This window comes from Bos taurus, chromosome 22 (genome assembly GCF_002263795.3).
Source record: "Bos taurus isolate L1 Dominette 01449 registration number 42190680 breed Hereford chromosome 22, ARS-UCD2.0, whole genome shotgun sequence".
Classification (NCBI taxonomy): Eukaryota; Metazoa; Chordata; class Mammalia; order Artiodactyla; family Bovidae; genus Bos; species Bos taurus.
The window spans coordinates 14,489,013-14,508,016 of NC_037349.1; the positions used below are offsets into that span (position 1 = coordinate 14,489,013).

General features: G+C 45.8%; 1 protein-coding gene across 16 annotated transcripts in view; it reads left to right on the forward strand.

Annotated features, from left to right (window-relative positions):
- TRAK1 (trafficking kinesin protein 1) overlaps positions 1-19,004 on the forward strand; it is a 155,352-nt gene that overhangs the window by 87,634 nt on the left and 48,714 nt on the right. For 3 of the 16 annotated variants that reach the window (XM_024982810.2, XM_024982813.2, XM_024982818.2), the window contains exon 1: positions 14,184-14,699. In XM_024982810.2, coding sequence (XP_024838578.1) covers positions 14,591-14,699 — 109 coding nt within the window. In that variant the 5' untranslated portion in view covers positions 14,184-14,590. 16 annotated transcript variants of the gene reach the window in all.

The following is a 19,004-nucleotide window of genomic DNA, read 5'->3' on the forward strand; positions in this document are numbered from 1 at the left end:
AAGACCTCAGGCCATTTTGTTTGCAGATGAGGACCTGAGGGAGCCCTGGAATTGTGCCTTCTCCCCTCTTACGCTCACTCCTCATGTGAGCAGGTTCTTCCTTGGGCCCATTTTCATTGCTCTAGCAGAAGTCTGCAAGTGGACTTCTGCAGACAAAGAAGCTCTGGCTGCACAGTCACTTCTTATGTGTCAGTGACACCCAGTCTACACACACAGCGACTCCCCACCCCCTGCCAGGGTGTCAGGCGTCGGTGCGGAGGGGGAATAGAAAATGCTTATCTCTGAAGGTCCAGAGCAGCCGCACCCATACCACACCAGGTGCCAACGGTACCAGGAACCCCAGGATCTGGTGAGCAAGGCAGCTGGGTGCTCATACCAGGAGACAGATTACCCTGCGACCTTAGGCCTGCTTTGTCACCTGGCGCCTGCCAGCTTCCACTCTTTCTCAACAATCCAGATTCCAGTGTTGGTGTGTCTTCGCTTTTTCTTTTAAGAACAAAAATGGTTGGCAAGCAATCCTGTACGGGTTGACTGTTTTCCTTTTCAAGGGAATCCAGCATGTCTAACACAAAGCTGGAACAGACTCAGGTGGGAAATTGACATGACAGCTCAGCTTGTTAGCCCATCCACACCCCGCTGCCCACCAGTGATGGGCTCAGGCCATAGTGATTCTGGGTTATGGTTTGTGTTCTGCACTTCAGATTTATGTTTTGAACCCTGGAACATCTGCTACGTGACCTGCTGGTCCCACGAATGAGATGCGCCATGCAGCCCTCCCAGGGTACAGGAAGCAAACTGGGAACCCCAGCAACACATCAGAACTCTGTTTCTTCTCTGTATCCTCCTCAGGTGTATGAGTGATTTTAATGAGGACTGCTTCCGAGCTGGGGTACTTTTTGTCTCTGTAGTGCTTTGTTGGGTGCTGTCTCCCTCCTTTGTTCTGTCCCCACCTTCTCCCTGGAGGTGGCCTGGGTGCCTGCTTTTCCTGTGCCTGAAATGAGGTAGAGATGGTTTGGGAGGGGGTAGTTGACAGCAAGCTGTTCGTTAGCAGCCTGCCTTCTGCCGCGGGAGCTCGGTGACTGGCAATGGCAGTGTTTTAAAAAATAAAGATTAGAAAGAAAACTCTGCAGAAGCATCCTGTTAGTTAATTTTCTGCAGCCGGTGGAGGGAAGGTCTGCTTGTCAGCCTGTATTTCATGCAAGTCCCCCTGACCCTGTCAAGAATGGAGGATTAGGGAAGCCCTCCCCTCTTCTGTCCTGGCTGCCCTGGGATGTAGGTAGAAGGCTTGCAGTACTTCCTGAAGGGAGGAAAGCTCTGGAGACCAGGGGCATGTTGTAGAGGAGGATTGGGGCCCTGAGTGGTTCTGCTTCCAACCAGAGGAAGGAACACAGGGAGCCACCCTTCTCCCACCTGCTTGTCTGGTTGGCCACGCGGGGGCCCTGGTGTGGCCCGTGCTCATCATCTGGAGTACGGAGGAAGGTGGCATGTGGCATGTAACATCTGAGACACTTCAAGGCAAACTCATAACTGTATCAGTTGTAATTTAATCCAAAATTGTTAGCACATATTCATTTTTAAAATGTGTAAATAATTTATTTTGAATTCTTATTGCATACATATATATGCATATGAGTATATAAAATTATGTATGTGTACGTGAATTACTACACAGCTAATAGTTTAAAACTTAGAAATTTTATTATATTCTTTTAATCATTTAAGTTGGCCACCTGATATGAAGAGTCAACTCATTGGAAAAGACCCAGATGCTGGGAAAGATTGAGTCCAGGAGGAGAAGGGGGTAACAAAGGATGAGATGGTTGGATAGCATCACTGACTCAGTGGATATGAGTTTGAGCAAATTCCAGGAGATGGTGAAGGGCAGGGAAGCCTGGCCTGCTACAGTCCACGGGGTCACAAAGAGTCAGACAAGACTTAGTGACCGAACAGCAAACATTTAAGTTTGATTATGAGTCCTCTCGTAATTAGATTCTTAATTTGGCAGACCCAATCTATTAGATTCTCCTATATGCTTACAAAAGAGGATACGTAACTAACTTTGCAGCTCAGGAGCTGATCCTCCTTCTACCTGGGGGTAGTTATGGCCACAGCATCAGGTTTTCCTATTCCTTTTACCTGCCTCCTCATTCCATATCCGGTTGGCTTATTCATAGCCACCCTCCTTAGAATGATGTTCATGCAGTGCTTTATGAAAAATATTAGTGACAGAAATAGAACAGTCACACACACCTGCCCTCCCTTGCTTAAGATAAATTTAAAAAATCTCCCTATTATATTCCACTTTCCTTTTTATGTCAGTTGCCTTATTCACTTGGTTGCCCGTTTTGTTTTCATGTTCATTGATATTCATGGTCTTGACAGATCCAACCTTTAACTGTTATTGATTGTATTTTCTTTTTGATGTTGGAATTATCACAAGCTGGCAGTGTGATGTCCTTTTAAGTGGGCCCTGACGCCTGATCGCTCCTACCCCGGACCTTCTGGAGCGGTTGTTTACTTTTGTGCAGCATGCTATTGCAGGCCTCTCTTGATTTTTCCTGCCCCGAGACATGGAATCAACAACTCTCCAAGAAGCCGTGTTAAAATTGGCATCAGAAGGCTGATCTGCTGGGGATGGGTAGAGAAATATCCCTTTAATTCCAACCCCCTTTTTTCTTTCAAATTTTGTAAATACTCCCTCAGTGTTTTCTCAGCTATTGACAGAAAAAGTTTTGGAGGTGGTTGGTGCCTCGTTTGTATTCAGTTGCTCTTGGTTTTCGCTGAGCGATCCTGGTCAAATGACTTCAGCTCTCTGAGCCCCCTTCCCTCGTCTGCCCAGCGAGGGGGGTCTTAGGTAGCAGGGGTCTGAGGAGTGAGTGAGCGGTAAAGGGCTGAGGCCTGATGTACAGTCAGCACTCCTTAAATAGTGTTGAGTGAATGGACAGGGGCTTCTCTCAGGCTGCTTCTGGGACCTGTCCCAATTCCTGATCCGGGGGTGGGTCAAGAAGATCCCCAGAGAAGGAAATGGCAACCCACTCCAGTGTACTTGCATGAGAAATCCCATGGACAGAGGTGCCTGGCAGGCTATAGTCCACAGAGTCGCAATGAGTCGGACCCCACTGAGCATGCATACACACCTTGGAACCATCTCTGCAGAGTTGTGAATGGATTACTTTATCCTTTGGAGCCTATCACACAGCAATTTTGATATAGACATTTGATTTAAAACTTGCTCAAAACAAAAAAAACTTGCTCAAGGCCCATAAAATTCACCCATAAATGATGCTGTTTCTTTACTCATTTCTTTCTCTTGCATTTTCTTAAAAAGTAAATTAGATGTATACAGTCTTTGGATTTGATAAAAGTCACATTCAGTGATATGTTGCTATTTAGAAATGGCACCTTCCCACCCCTAGATTACCACTCCTGCTCATTACTGTGAACTCAAGGCCTTTTATTTTGCTGGAAAAAAGCTAATAAATGACGTTTCTACCTCATTTCCCTAATTATGGCTTAGAAAATTGTGCTGTCTTTTTAATTGCTCGTACTGGCTTGTTTCCTTTTTTAAAGAATTAGAGTGATGAAGATGATTGCAACTAACATTGGTTGTAGACTCACTTTGTCCCGGGCACTGTGCTGAGTGCTCTCCCGTGCATTAATTAATGCCTCACCCTCTCTGTGCGGCAGGTATAATAGTCACGCCATTTAGCAGGTAAGACTCAGGTGTCTAAGAAGGTCACAGATGGCAAATGAGGAGCCTGAACCAAACTTCAGGCCATCCGACTCCAAAAGCCCTTGCTCTGAGCTATGATATTAAACTGCCTGCCATTAGTACTCCATCCATCTATGTATCCATCCATCCCTCTATTCATTGGTTTTTGCTTCTGGGGTGATATGGTATGTAAATAAAATATTTTAAAAATCCATAGCACCGTGAGGTAAATGTGCCAAGCCTTTGTTGAAAAGTGTTAGTCACTCAGTCGTGTGCAACTGTTTGCGACCCCATGGACTGTAGCCCTCCAGGTTCCTCTGTCCGTGGAATTTTCCAGGCAAGGATGCTGGAGTGGATTGCCATTCCCTTCTCCAGGGGATCTTTCCAACCCAGGGATCAAACCCAAGTCTCCTCCATAAGCCTTTGTTGAAGAGGTTTCTAACTGCACCTGACTTTTCTACGATGCTTTATGGAGTTTGCATTCTTTGTTCCTTCATTCCATCTTCATTTTGAAAGTTCATACTAGACCTCACCCCCTGTACTGGATTGAACCTGTTAAACATGCTGATTTTGAGGAAACTGTTAACTTTCCATCAGTTTATTTATGAGACCTATAATCATCTTTCAGAAGCACCTTGCTGCTGCTAAGTCACTTCAGTCATGTCCGACTCTGTGCGACCCCAGAGATGACAGCCCACCAGGCACCCCCGTCCCTGGGATTCTCCAGGCAAGAACACTGGAGTGGGTTGCCATTTCCTTCTCCAATGCATGAAAGTGAAAAGTCAAAGTGAAGTCGCTCAGTCATGTCCAACTCTTAGCAACCCCATGGACTGCAGCCTACCAGGCTCCTCCGTCCATGGGATTTTCCAGGCAAGAGTACTGGAGTGGGCTGCCATTCACTTTAAACAAACAAAATCCTCAGAAAACCTTAGGACACCAGGTTCAGCTCATCTGTCATGAGGAGTGACATCCGAGAGGCTGCCTGGTGGTTTGCTGTGGTGTTCTTGAGAGCTGCCATCGATGGCGGAGAGACATGATAAGGACCAAAGGAAGAGAGATGTGTTCAGATAATGGGGGCAGTTACAGCAGGAATTAAAACTGTTGGCTGCTGACTTTAAATAGGTGAATGTCCTAGAAAATTTTAAATGTGTATCTAAGTTGGGGTCAGGGAGAGGGAAGGGCATATATAAACCACCACCCCCTCAACATACACACTCAAATAGTTTTCCTCTAAATTACCTGCTACTCATACATACAGTTAGGCAGATACACACATACATATACATACACACACACTATAAAATCTACCCCCAAATCTTTGCTACTGAAGAGCCTTGTCATGAAGTGTCATCTGGGGACCAGCAGCCTTGCTAGCATGTGAGAGCTTGTTAGAAATGCAGAAAATTGTGCACAGTTGCAGACTTGAGGCATTAGAATCTGCACTTTAGCAAGAGCTCTGGATAATTCACATGCACATTAAAGCCTGGGCAGCCCTGCCCTAGAGGGATGCCTTTTCCTCCAAGTTCATTAACTAGGGCATCATGTGGCTTTGGAAGGATAGAGGGAAAGCCTCCCTGTTTGATCACTGTGGAAGGAAAGAAGCTTGCCCTCCCAGTAGTGGAAAAAAGTCCTTTTACTATTACTCATTCCCACGTTATACAGTCTTGAGTAGAAAATTAAGAGGGAAGCTGGACCAAGCTGGCACATTTGTTGCCACTGACACCAACAGATGGTTACAATACCCAGCTAACAGGCTGGTGAGGTTCCATAGGTAGTTTTGCTCGAGGGCAGCAGTCTTCAAGGGAGATTTTGCTCCCAAGGGTCATTTGGCACCATCTGGAGACGCTTTTGGATGTCACGTCAACAGAGAGACAGGGTAGTGCTTCTAGCACCTAAATGGGTGGAGGCCATGCCCAGGACAGCGCCTGCAACAGAGAACAATCTGACCCTAATTGTGCGTCTGTAGTGCTGAGGTTGAGCAACCCTGTTTAGCAGATGAGTTTAACTTATAGCAAGTCTAAAATCTTTTTAATTATCCATTACTCATTTAAATATTTCAAACATGCTAAATAATTAGGACTAATAAATGTTAGCTTCACTTTCCTTTTTTTTTTTTTTTGGAAAGAAATAAAACATTGTTGTTTAGTCGCTGAGTTGTGTCTGACTCTGCTTCCCCATGGACTGTAGCCCAACCAGGCTCCTCTGTCCATGGGATTCTCCAGGTAAGAATACTGAAGTGAGTTGCCTTTTCCTCCTCCAGGGGATCTTCCCGACCCAGAGATAGAACCCTTGTCTCCTGCTTGACAGACGGATTCTTTACCATTGAGCCACCAGGGAAGCCCAAATAAAACATTCACAATGCATTTATAAGGACAGTTTCAAAGTCCTATCCCCTCACTCCTTTCCTAGAGGGAACCACCTTCCTGAGGGTGGGCTGTTTCCTTCTGGTGTATGTTTTTGTACTTTGATAACACATTTTAGTGTCCGTGAAAGCAGCCTATCTTATTGCACAAGCCCCCTCTGTGATGGCTTTCTCCTCTATTTGTATGCTGCAGGCTGTTTTTCCAGGAGTTTGAGCCAAGGCATGAACAGAGAACAGGACTGTATCTGTATGAAAATGGTTCCCTTTTCTGAGTAATTTACATTTCCTTTAGGCGGCGGTCAAAATTTTTAAGGAAAGATGTTTAATAAAGAAGTTGCTGCAGAGTCCATAGTGACCCAGAATTAAGCAGATAGATAAACTTGTCCTGACATTTGTTGGAAGAGATGATGGTGATAATGTTCCTGGCGCCACCCCCTTCCCTGCCTGCACGCCCTCCTTTCTCCTAACGTGGCACCTCTCAGCCCCGCTACCAGCATCCTTGGAAGACATTTCCTCCATCTCTGCATCATTTTTTTTTTCCGAGCCGGCCTGTTTCTATGGCAACTGTTAGATTGAAAGATGAGCGGGAGCTGGGCGGCGAGGCTGGAGTGAGACCTCAGGGTGGTGGTGTGTGTCCCTGACGTCACCCTCTGTGCTCCCGGATAGGATGGCTCTGGCTACTCCCATTCAGGGCTGCTGGCCGCTGCCGCTTTATTAGCAGGACTGCCAGGGTCTCTGATAGCTGTGCTCCTCCTCTTCCCCCTCCATGATTTTCCTTTTCACTGCCCCTTTTCCGTCCTGGCTCCAGACTGTCATTAAGGATGCACAGCTTAATTCTGGCATGTTTGGGGATGCTCTTCTGCCCGGCATTCTGGAAGGGCAGGGGGGCATGGCAGCGTTTCACCTGACGTCGATGGTGCCGTGAAGTCCATTCTTTCCTCTGCCAGAATACTGACTATGCAGAAATTTATCGAAGCGGATTATTATGAACTAGACTGGTATTATGAAGAATGCTCAGACGGTAATTATGGCTCCTGCAAAACAGAGCGGGGATGTGTAGGGCCATTGTCCCTTCGGGGGAGGGGGTGTCCTGGAACCTTCCTGGGCAGACGGGAGGAGGGAGGGGCACGGGAGTGGCACCGCATGGCTCTGACCGTTGCGAAGGCGTGGTGAAGGGGGACAGCAGGTGGGCAGGGCTCGTGATGGGGGGATGCTCCTTGGCAGTCTGGAGATGGTGTTGGCGTGCTGGGCTTGTGAGCATTGCACTTAAGTGGGATTGAATTCTCTCTGGGGTGATGCGTGTGTGTGTGCATGTGTGTGTGTGCAAGTGGAGATGTCATCATCTATGGTCCAGGGACTAGTGTCTTCAGGAAGTGGTCCTCTGGCCTTGGAGAATCCAGCTTTCCTGGGCCCAGACCTGGGAGCCCAGGGGAGGCTGGAAAAAAAGGCAGAAGCAGCGTCCCACCTGGCAGTCAAGTCAAACGAGTTATCTTGCGGGATCCCACAGAGATGGGGGTGGGAGATGTTGGGAGGGGCTGGAAGAGTCTGAATCCTTCGTGTTTGGGCAGGGAGGGTGTGGTTCATTCCAGAGGAGACTAGGCAGAGTTTCTGTGGCTGGAGCAGCCTCGGGAGATTCCAGACACCAGGAAATGGCACTCAGGTGCATTCTCAGGCCACAGGGGAGGGGCCTCGGGCGCCTGTGGGGTTGGCATCAAATTGTATATGACACAGTTAACCTGTCGTCTTTAATTCTTCTTTAAAGTGGCCCTCTATCACATGCCTTTACATAAACACACACACAAGAGGACCCAATATCTGTATACTTGAAGGGTCCATTCCCTGGTGATCATAATGTTCTCAGCCCACACGAGCCAGTAATAGGTAAAGTAACTGCTTTTTAATTGAATTGGGAGTTTCAGATCACTCTAACATGACTACATTTGATTAACCTGAATGATGTAACTGGCTGGGACCTGGCCTCATTAATAAGCCGAAGAACTGCATAATTATCTCTGTATTTGCTAATTTCAGCCTTGACTGTGAGCCACAGAAGAAAGGCCAAAAGCTTTTGTTGGAGGGGGTGGGTGGGTATTTAAACGCACTGAGAAACTTCCCCAGCTGAGCCCCACCATCCCCGAGCGTTAGATACAGACATTGCCATGTCGCGTCCCTGTGCATCTGTAAACGTCTTGAGTGATGATGATGGTGGGCAGCTCCCAGGGTCGTGAGGGGGAAAGATGACTCAGTTGTTTTCTTTGGGGTATATTATTCTTAAAGCAAGTTCCTATCCTATTACCCAAGTCCAGGCGGCAATTATAGGGGTGCTTCTTTTCAGATTCCATCATTGACCTCTTGAATTTTCCTTGGTGATTTGTGACTCACTGAACCCTCCATAACTTTTTAGAGTGTGGACCACTGGAGCACGGCACATTGGTTACAGCGGAGGGCCTGTGCCACCTCCACCTCCCAGGGGACCTGTTGGGTGTGGCCATGGCTCCCCCGGAGCTGTCCCGGAAGTGACGGGGGAAGGGTTCTTACTATCTTGCCCTAATTGTGACACCGTCCAGCTTTATTTACACCCTTGTCTGAGGAAATGAAGGCAGTCACTCGCGGTGCTCAATCTGAAGGGTGAGAAGAGGCCTGCTCTTGTCTGGGTGTCTCTCAGAAGGATTTTCTTACCCAGCCCTGTCTTGGTTGAATCTTTTGGCCCCAGGCAGCCAGATCTCTCTTCTTCCAGAAGAAAAGGAAAACTGAAAAAGAGGCAGCTCATCTGTCCAAGGGTAAATAAATGTTGATAGCAGTTACTGTCTAAGTGTATGCTGAATGAAATAGTTGCTTTTCTCCTCCGTACCAATTTGGATGAAGTAGAAAAGGCCACTGGGACAGAATTTGCTGGGACAACTGACATTTTCATAATCCCATTTTAAAGGTAGTTAGCAAAACAGGGAATCAAAGGAATGGAAGCTCAGAACTAATGTGGTTTAGGAAAGCCCCAAAGGGAGTGGGGAATTCAGGGATACGCTAATATTGACGGTGCTTGTTTATACACGTCTGACTAGTTCTTTCCTGACCTCGCCAGGTTAGTCTGGAAATGGAGGCAGTGCGCCTTTGTTTTTATGCAGCTTTGGAACTGCAAAGCAGTCTTTGAATAGCCCTTTCAGCTCCTGGTTCTGAACTTCCTTCCTGGTGAGGAGGCCAGGTAGGAGTTGGACACACAGAGTGTTGCTTTGTCTCTCTTATTATTTGTCATTGCAATCTTTAATGTGGGAAACTTCCAGGGAGCTTTCCATAGTAATAACAAAAGATGAGTCAAATGTTTTTAAAAAGATGCAAAATCATCATTTATGTCATAGTTACTGACTTGCACTTAAGTTGCAAGGTTAGCACCGAAAAAGTAATACATAAGGGTGGAAATATAGACTGCAGGACAATTAGGGACTGCTCTATTAAATGTGGACTTAAGAAACGGCTGCTGTTCTCTTTTGAGGTTTATTCAGTCTACCGACTGTATCCTGCCCCCATAATGAGTTTTAGTTGTGAAGTCTTAATACTCTGTCTCATCCCCTCAGCCCCCCAAACACATTCAGACTCCAGAGGGCATAACAGGGGCATGGTGCAGGAGCTTAGAATAGTAAGCAGTTGGAGAGGTTGATTGCCCAGTACCCTAAAGTGATTTTTAGAGGTTTGAAATAACCAATGATCAACACAGTAGTATAGCAGTGGCCTGTGCAGAATTTGCACATGTGCACTCAGCGTTTATAGCTTAAAATTCTAGCATCAAACAGGTTCCTGGTTACCCACATTAACTGTGTCCCATCTCTTAATTGCAGGAACTTCTAAAACCTGGCAAATCATGAGTCACCCCATTATTTAAAAAGCATATTCCCAGACTAACTCCAGACCAGGAGAGGCCCTGAGAAATCGGAATCTTTAGTGCATGCTGTAGGTGATTCTTTGCAGCAGGTATGCTTGGAGAACAGTGCCATGGAGACCATCCTGGGGCCCAGGGGTCTAAAGATGATTCTTTCTGTCTGTCGTGAAATCTTAGGTTGTTTCTTGGCTCCACTGATCACTTAAGAAAAATATGCTTAGAAAGAGTGTGAGGCCTTTTTAATTTTCAGAAAGGTTTGAGTTCGAGTGTATGTTCCTGAGTTAAAGAAACGGAGTGCACTTTCATAATTATTCTAGAAATAGGCAGAATGGCTGGAAAAGCACGGCCCGGAGTCTGCCTTTGAGGCCCGTGTTGCATTCTCTGTGGCTGTGTGGTATTTAAAAACAAAACTCAACTGATGAAGATAAAACTAGCATTCTTCAACCATTCAGGAATTGAGCCTCATCCCATCTAGCAAGTAGAAAGAACTTGGAGGAGCTGTATGAAATGGAAGGCTTTTGTAGACAGAAGGCAGCGGGGACAAGAAAAAGGATTATCTCATCTTTCTTTGGGGGACGAGTGGGGTCTCTCAGGCCCATTACCTCATTACTGCTGACCAGGAAATTCCAGACTGTCTGGCTAAGACTTCATTCCTGGGAGAGGCTGAAGCTGCAATTAGGTCAGGTATTAAGTCTTGGTTGACTGCCCCCGGGGCTTAGCACAAGCGACTCCATTGGAGGCCTGTTGTCTCTGTTTGCCAGCAGTTAGGCACATCCTGGGACCCCATAAGCCTCCAGCAAACCCAACTCTCCCACCTGGAAAATGAGGACAACCCCCCTGGGCCATCTCATAGGATGGTAAAAGCATGAAAATAAAGTAAGAGCTCGTTGTGATCAGCTAAGTCCTAGGCCAGTACTTAATATTATCTTTTCAGAAACAGTACTAGTTACTAGGTTCTTTTTAAAAATTCCTCTGAAAAGGTAACTGGTTTGTTGAACAAGGTATAGTGTCTTTACCCTGTTTCATGCTGTAGTCTCTTCTGTAATCATCCACCCTTGTGTCCCTTTTTGCAACATTATAGATTTGAATGTCGGGGTGGGAGATGAGGGTAGTTCATATTGATTTTATAAATGGAAACACTCAGGCAGATTACACAGTGATTGTTCTTACAACTTCTTATCCATGATGAAAGTCCATGGCATTACACTTAGGTGGCACATACGCTGTTCCGCGATTGCAGTGACCTCTAAAATGTCACCCAGAGTCAGAGTGACTGGTTTGTGAGTGAAGTTTTGTCAGATATTTTAAGCATTCACTGAGAAACTGTTAAAAGGCTTTTGAGATGATTTTCTGACTTTCCTGCGCTTGTGTCGAACATAGGTAAGCAGGCCCCATTTTTCATGTTTCCTGTGGAGTGTACCCCTGGAGGTAGACACTGACTTTCCCTTTCCAGGCATAGCTCTCTTCTGAATGACTGCTAAGAGGATATTTTTTTTTAAGAGTTAAATGTAAATATATGATGTAGCTGTACATTTTTATCAGCAACTTTAGTAAAGCAGAGATAATGTCCTCCCTTAGATGTAGAAGCAAAGGGCTCAAGAGCTGAGAGAGGGCCAGAGGGAGCAGAGAGACCAAGTTTTTAGAGCTCTGTGTTTCTCTCTCTTTTTTTAAATAGCATAAGCAAGGGCCTTGGGGAAGTGACCTTCAGCGATGGGCCACCTGCTCTGTGTGGTCAGGGAAGTAAAAGGACAGCGAGGCTCATGGAGAGTGGAGCAAAGTGCACGGGACACAGAAGGGCAGGAGACTCTTGACTATGCAGGAGGAGCTGTAGCAGGAACAGGCTACACGGGAGATGCAGGTCCAGGAGTGCCAAGCTCCTGTCTAAAGACGAGGGGCAGCCTTGGGTGTACCTGTGCCATGGGACTTTTTGTATTGATGGAAGCATTCTGCGCTGTCCAGTTTGGTAGCCACTAGCCCCTTGTGGCTGTGGAGTGTCTGAAATGTGGCTACTGTCACTGAATTTTGGATTTCATTTCATTTTAATCAGTTGAGATTTCAATGTAAGTGGGTAGCTCTAGTGGCTTGCAACCACTCTTTGGACAGAGGAGGATGGAGCTTCGGGGAGATGCAACCATGGAGGTTATGTGAAACAGAGCTGGAGAGGACCCTCACAGGAAGAGGTCCCTCTGCCCACTGGGAGGCAAGTGACACTTCTCTCCCATAGCCTTGAACTTCCCTGGACCTGGGTCAGAACCACTCCCTTCCTGCTTGCTCTGAGCCCCTGCATTGGTCCTCACTGCTGGACAGCACACAGTGTAGCTGCTTGACTGCTGGGGTGAGCAGCTTCCCGAGGGAGGGCTGGGCCACCCTCAGCTCCACACCCCGCGTCCATGTCCCATGGTCCATCTGTCACCTGGCACAGGGATGGCCAGGCCTTCTTGCTGGCCTTTAAGTGTCATATTCTGTTTTGACTTTTGGAAAAACTGTTCTCTCAGACAAGATGCACTTTGGCCCATCTCTGCCTTTAACCTTGAAGCGAATGCAGAGGTGGATGAGGTTGGAGAATTCCCTCACATTCCTGCAGAGGAAGTGGGGCAAAGGAAGGGGAAGGGGTTTGAGGTGGGGGTGGGGAGTACCCTGAAGAATGAGGGAAGTGAGAGAACGGGGGTGACATGGGCAGGCTAGAGTAGTCTTGTGTTCATGACACCATGTCCTAGATGTATTTTTAATTTGCATATATTTTTTTAAATTACATAATACAAAGAGACTTGGACATCATTTACTAAGGGTAGCCTGGGATTGAGTTAAGAGATGAGTATAACCAACTGGTAATGAGTAAAATCACTTAATAGTATTTTCAAATATATGAAATCAGCTCTTGTTTTCATTCGTATATACTGTAGCCCCACCCAGTAACCTGCACATCTCATAGTCCATCTGATACTCACGAATTAAGTATGTACAAAGTGGAGATTTCTCCCTCCCTCCCTTCCCAGGTCTTAAGACTCACTGTCATTTGAATTGAATTAACAAGCCCCAATTTGATAACGTCAATGAGATGAAAGAAAGTATCCCCCCTCCCAGAGTGTATGCCTTTATAAACATTGTACTTAAACTTATGAAGATTTTCAAATGTGATTTTGTGCTTCCTGCCACTGAATTCCTACTGACCCAAATTTTTATAAACAACACATTTTTACCATTGTAAAATGTAGCAGTTCTTTTCAGGTTCCAGAAAAGTAGCCTGTCAAGGCATATGTCTTTAGGTATTAATTTTAATAAAATCTTTATTCTATTTCATTTTCTGTCTATAGGCACTGGTCTATGGTCTTCTATTCATTTTTATGGAGGTAGTGATTCAGTGTAGAGTACATTTTTAGCTGCCTAAGAAGGATCTGCAGCCTTAAGGATTCAAAGATGGACAAGACCAAGTTCCTGAACTTGTGCAGAGAATTCTTGCTGACAATCTTGCCTCTGCTAAAGGCCTTCTTGGTTACCTGAGGGAGGTGACTGGGCAGAGAGGTATTTTAGGCCTCCTGCTAAAGCTTTTAGGAGCAGAGAGAACTGCCACAGTGTAGCGGGGAGGTGGCTAAAGCCCAGGAATTGTAGAATATGCTGTGATTCTCTGAGACACCAGTGCTTCAGGCTATCTTTCAGAGGATTTGATAGAAGGACCTGCCATTTCACCGTTACAGGCAAAATCATATAGTGCAAAGGAATTGATTATGAGATATGCAATAAAACTGGATTCTTTTTTTCAGGCAACTTTGCAAACTTTTAGGCTATAGATTTTTCCCTTTTTATCCTGCAATTAGAAAAAATATATTTATAAATTAAGTAAGAGTGGAATTTATAAAATGCAGTTTAAAAAGAGCAAATGTAATGTATTATTACCAAAAAAAGACTGGGATGAATTAGGCTTAACACAAGTAATGTTTCCTGCAATTTACCCTTTTCCTCTTGCTAGAAACCCAAATGGTCTTTTCCTTCCCTGTCCAGCACTGTGTCATACTGTTGTCACACTCAAGATTTGTTTCCCTTTTGAGGCACACCCACAGAAGCTCTCTCATCAGAGAGTATTGGGCAGTCAGTCACCAGGGCACCTCCTCTGCCAGAGCCCGAACTTTGGACAGGTGTATGTATCTGCTTGAGGCATAATAGGTAAATTACCCTTTGCAGTCGCTCCGTGAAACTTCCAGGAAGTCACCATTCCTCATTGCTTCTGGGGGAGGAAAAGTGGGAGAAGAATCTGGATCCAGATAGCTGGCCTGACACCATGCACCTGCCTACTCCCCTCCCATCTGACTCCATAGCACCTGTCAGAGCCACCCCGCCCCCCACCTCCGTCCAGCCCCGCCCCAGGACTGGGCGGGGCTTTCCCGTTCCTGATAGGTGCTTCACCCCCTCCGCCCCACCTCCTGGCTCTGGGAGCCACCCCCTTCCGGGTCCACCTGGATGACGATGGGCCAGTGGCCCTGTGCACACCCTCCATCTCAGCTGAGCCCGGGCATGTCTGTGGCCCCCACCAGGCCCCTGCGTACGCCCCAGGGGCCCCGGCCCCAATGCCTCCTCCGGGAAGGCAGCCAGGAGCTCCCTCAAGGACAGCTCCTTAGGGTGGTGTTTTGGCTTTGGGGTGACTTCAGCAATGTCCCTAAGAGATGTGGGAGAAGAAGAATGTTTTGAGTATGACTGCCGGAATGAAGAGAGGAAGCCCACCCTGGAGCAGCAGGAAACCCTGGACCTCTTGGAGGAGGGTAAATTCTGTTCTTTGCTCCAGTCTGATCCTTTCCCTGTTAGCATCTATATAAACTGGCTGTTTTACTGGTCTCACAGCAGTCTTTTATTTCCTCAGCGGAGTGTAAGGTCAAGTACGCATGTCTTACATGGTGACTGTCAAGCCACCAGGAGAGAAGCTGTGTTTCCAGCATCCTGGGACATCCCCTTGTCCCCTTTTTTCTTTCTAGTTTACACCTCCCTCCTGGAAGACCACTCACTGTCTTAACTTGTATCCTCTTTGGTTTGTTTTGCCTGTTCTCGACTATGTAAATGGAATCAACAGTGTGTATTATTTTGTCTAGCTTCTGTTGCTTAACTAATATCTTTGAAATTCATACTTGTTGTAAATATCAGTAGTGCCCTCCCTCTTTGTGGCATCTTAGCACTGTGTTTTCGGAGAAGGCAATAGCACCCCACTCCAATACTCTTGCCTGGAAAATCCCATGGATGGAGGAGCCTGGTAGGCTGCAGTCCATGGGGTCGCAAAGAGTCGGACACAACTGAGCGACTTCACTTTGACTTTTCACTTTCATGCATTGGAGAAGGAAATGGCAACCCACTCCAGTGTTCTTGCCTGGAGAATCCCAGGGACGGGGGAGCCTGGTGGGCTGCCATCTCTGGGGTCGCACAGAGTTGGACACGACTGAAGTGACGCAGCAGCAGCAGCAGCAGCAGCACTCTGTTTTAAGAGTTTTCATTGTTTTCGTTTGACAGAATGAGTTTTGGTGGGTTAATAGAAACTTGAGTCATTATTAAATGTTTTTGTTTATTTTAGGAAATTGTTTATTTAAAAAAATTATTAATCGCCAATTTGAAATAGGGGTTTTTAAAATATATGTATAGAGAGAAATATTTCTAATAGAAAAATATAAGAGCTGACTTTGGAATTACCTGGGAACCTACCACCAGGCTATATCAAAGAGGTGCTGCTTTTTGAGAAGAGGAAGGGTATTAAATAAAGATACACCCAAATGTTGAGTGTGAGCTTCTTAGTCGGGCTTTTGGGGTTTTCACTCAGAGCCTAGAAAAAGAGATTTTGCAGGGGAGTGGGGAGGTGGAGTAAAACAGAAAGTTTAAAGAGCAACTGTGGGAAGTTCTTTAGGTTTTGAGTAAAAGCAATCAAAAGATTTTTTTCAAAATTCTGCTCTCTGATGGCCTGTTTCCATGTCTTAAAATAACTTTTGTTCTTTAAAGGGTTTATAATTGGCTGTATACTGAACGTGTTTGTCTTTTGAGGTTACTACCCTGAAAATATTATAGGACAGTTAAAAGTGTTTAATTGGCAAAGGGGAGTGGGGAGCAGGGGCTTCCCTTGTGGCTCAGCTGGTAAAGAATCCACCTGCAGTGTGGGAGACCTGGGTTCGATCCCTGGGTTGGTAAGATCCCCTGGAGAAGGGAACGGCTGCCCACTCCAGTATTCTGGCCAAGAGAATTCCATGGACTGTAAAGTCCATGTGGTCGCAAAGAGACATGACTGAGCGGCTTTCACTACTACTACTAGGTGGGAGCAGTGCTGAAGCCCCGAGCTCCACCCAGTCCTTCCCTGAAGGAGATGATGGAGGTGAAAGAGAGAGGCGTGACAGCTCCATGGGGACTGTGCATTTATTGGGTTCCTGGAGGTGATCAGGAGAAAGGCATCTATCTGTTCTAACAGAACCAGGGCTGGCCCAGACCTCACTATATCAGCTTGTGTCACTTAAAGGCAGGCCACTCAGCATGTGGACTGGGTGCCCATGTCACCTGGGAGCTTGTTAGAAATGCAGACTCTCAGGCAGCACCGCAGACCTGCTGAGTCAGGATCTACATTTTAACAATACCTTCAGGGGATTCCTGTGCACATTAAAATATGAGATGAGTTGCTGTCTTAAACCATAGTAAGATGATTTTTCAAATCAATTATTGAGCTATATGGTTCTAAATGAAAGGTTATAATACGTTCTAGAAAAGTAGTATATATCCTTGTCAAGAGAAGGAAAAATATATTGCACATATTTTATATATATTTCATATATCTATATATTTTGAACCTTTTAAAAAAAAACTGACAGCCAGATGATAATGATGATGATAGCCTCTGTTTATTATGTATTTACTATGTTCCAGGCGCTATTCCAAGTACTTTTAAGTAGATTCATGCATTTAATCTTTAAAATAAGCATAGGAGTTTAAGGACTGTTGTGATTTTCCATTTCATAGGTTTATAAGAAGAAATGTAAGCAACTCATCTGAAGTAACACAGCTCGTAGATGATTTCAACCTATGTAAACTGGCTCTAGGACCCTACAGAGACTGCTCTTAAATACTGTGCTAGCAGTTCTCAAGGTGGGGTCCCATCTGGCAGCATCAGTATCACCCAGGAACATGTTACAAATGCACATTCTTGGGTCCAGCTCCAGATCTGCTGAATCAGACATACTGGGGTGGGCCCAGCAGTCTGGGTTGTAACGTACCCTCTGCATGATTCTGGTGCGCCTTGCCCCGTGCTGGCCCATGTCTCACAGATGCCAGGGTCTCCACTTTGTGGTCATATTTGACAGAAGGGAGGATTGGGGACCTGCTCTGTATTTGCCCTCTTAAGATAGTCTGTTATAGTTCTCTTCCTGCTCTTATTTGTTCCCATCCAATTTCCCTCTTTTCTCTAATAAAAAAAACTTTTAGCTCTCCAGAAGGTGAAAATAATATTTTCAAGACAGTAACTGCAAAAGAAAGATACAGTTGATCCTCGATATCCACGGGGGATTGATTCCAGGACCACTGTAGATACCAAAACCCATGGATACTCAAGTCCCTCATATAAAATGGCACAATATTTGCATAGAACCTACACATATCCTTCTGTATATATTAAATCTCTAGATTACTTATTGATACAATGACTAATACTTTGTAAATGCTATGCAAATAGTTGCCAGCGGTGGCAAATTCAAGTTATGCTTTTTGTAACTTTTTGGAATTTTCTTTGTTTCTGAATATTTTCAATCTGGGGTTAGTTGAATCTGCATATGTAGAGCCCATGGATATGGAAGGCACACTTCATTGTCAATGTGCTCAGTTTTCTTTGGAAAATAAAATTCACGAGACTTGCTCCCAGCCTGAAAGAAGTGTGTGGTGTAGATCAGGAAGACAGGGATTTGGTTTGGAATGCTTGGTTTCTGTGTCCACTTTTGCTGGAAACAAGGAGTTCACTGGGCACAACTCTGTTTTCTTCTGATCCTGTCACACTACCACAAGTGCAAGAGAAGTCTCTGTGAATAGTGAAAATACGTGCTTGATGTAGATGTAACTGTGTTCCCTGGATTCTGAGGTGGTTTCCTACACTGTTAAAAGTTCCTAAAGAGATGCTTTTGATTGAAAACTGAAAGATAAAATCAGTTTGGTGTAACAGATCAAACCAGTCAATCCTAAAGTAAAATCAACCCTGAATATTCATTCGGAGAAGGCAATGGCAACCCACTCCAGTACTCTTGCCTGGAAAATCCCATGGACAGAGGGGCCTGGTGGGCTGCAGTCCATGGGGTCACTAGGAGTCGGACATGACTGAGCGACTTCACTTTATTTTTTCACTTTCATGCATTGGAGAAGGAAATGGCAACCCACTCCAGTGTTCTTGCCTGGAGAATCCCAGGGACAGGGGAGCCTGGTGGGCTGCCATCTCTGGGGTCGCACAGAGTTGGACACGACTGAAGCGACTTAGCAGCAGCAGCAGAATATTCATTGGAAGGACCGATGCTGAAGCTGAAGCTCCAGTGCTTTGGCCACCTGATGCAAGGAGCCAACCCATTGGAGAAGACCCTGATGCTGAGAAAGATTGAAGGCAGGAGAAGGGGTGACAGAGGATGAGGTGGTTGATGGCATCACTGTCTCAATGGACATGAGTTTGAGCAAACTCCAGGAGGTAGAGAAGCTCAGGGAAGCTTGGCATGCTGCAATCCATGGGGTCACAAGAAGTTGGACACAATTTAGTGACTGAACAGCAACACTAATATTGGCAGCCAAGGATACAGGAGACATATGTTGGTCCCCCCAGGTCATCTTGTGGGAGTGATAGGCACTTCCTGATGTCACCCATTTCATCTTCAAAGCGGCCTTTGAAATAAGCATTATTTCCATTTTGCATTCAAAGCAACTGAGACTCAGATAGGTTATCCAGAGTCCCAGCACTGTAAGCACAGAACAGGGCCCTCACCCTGCTGTGGGGTCTGCCCTCCACCACACCTGGCTCTCAGCTAGTAGAGCCGTGGGCCCTTGCCTTGCATTATCTCACATTATCTTCCTAACCCACG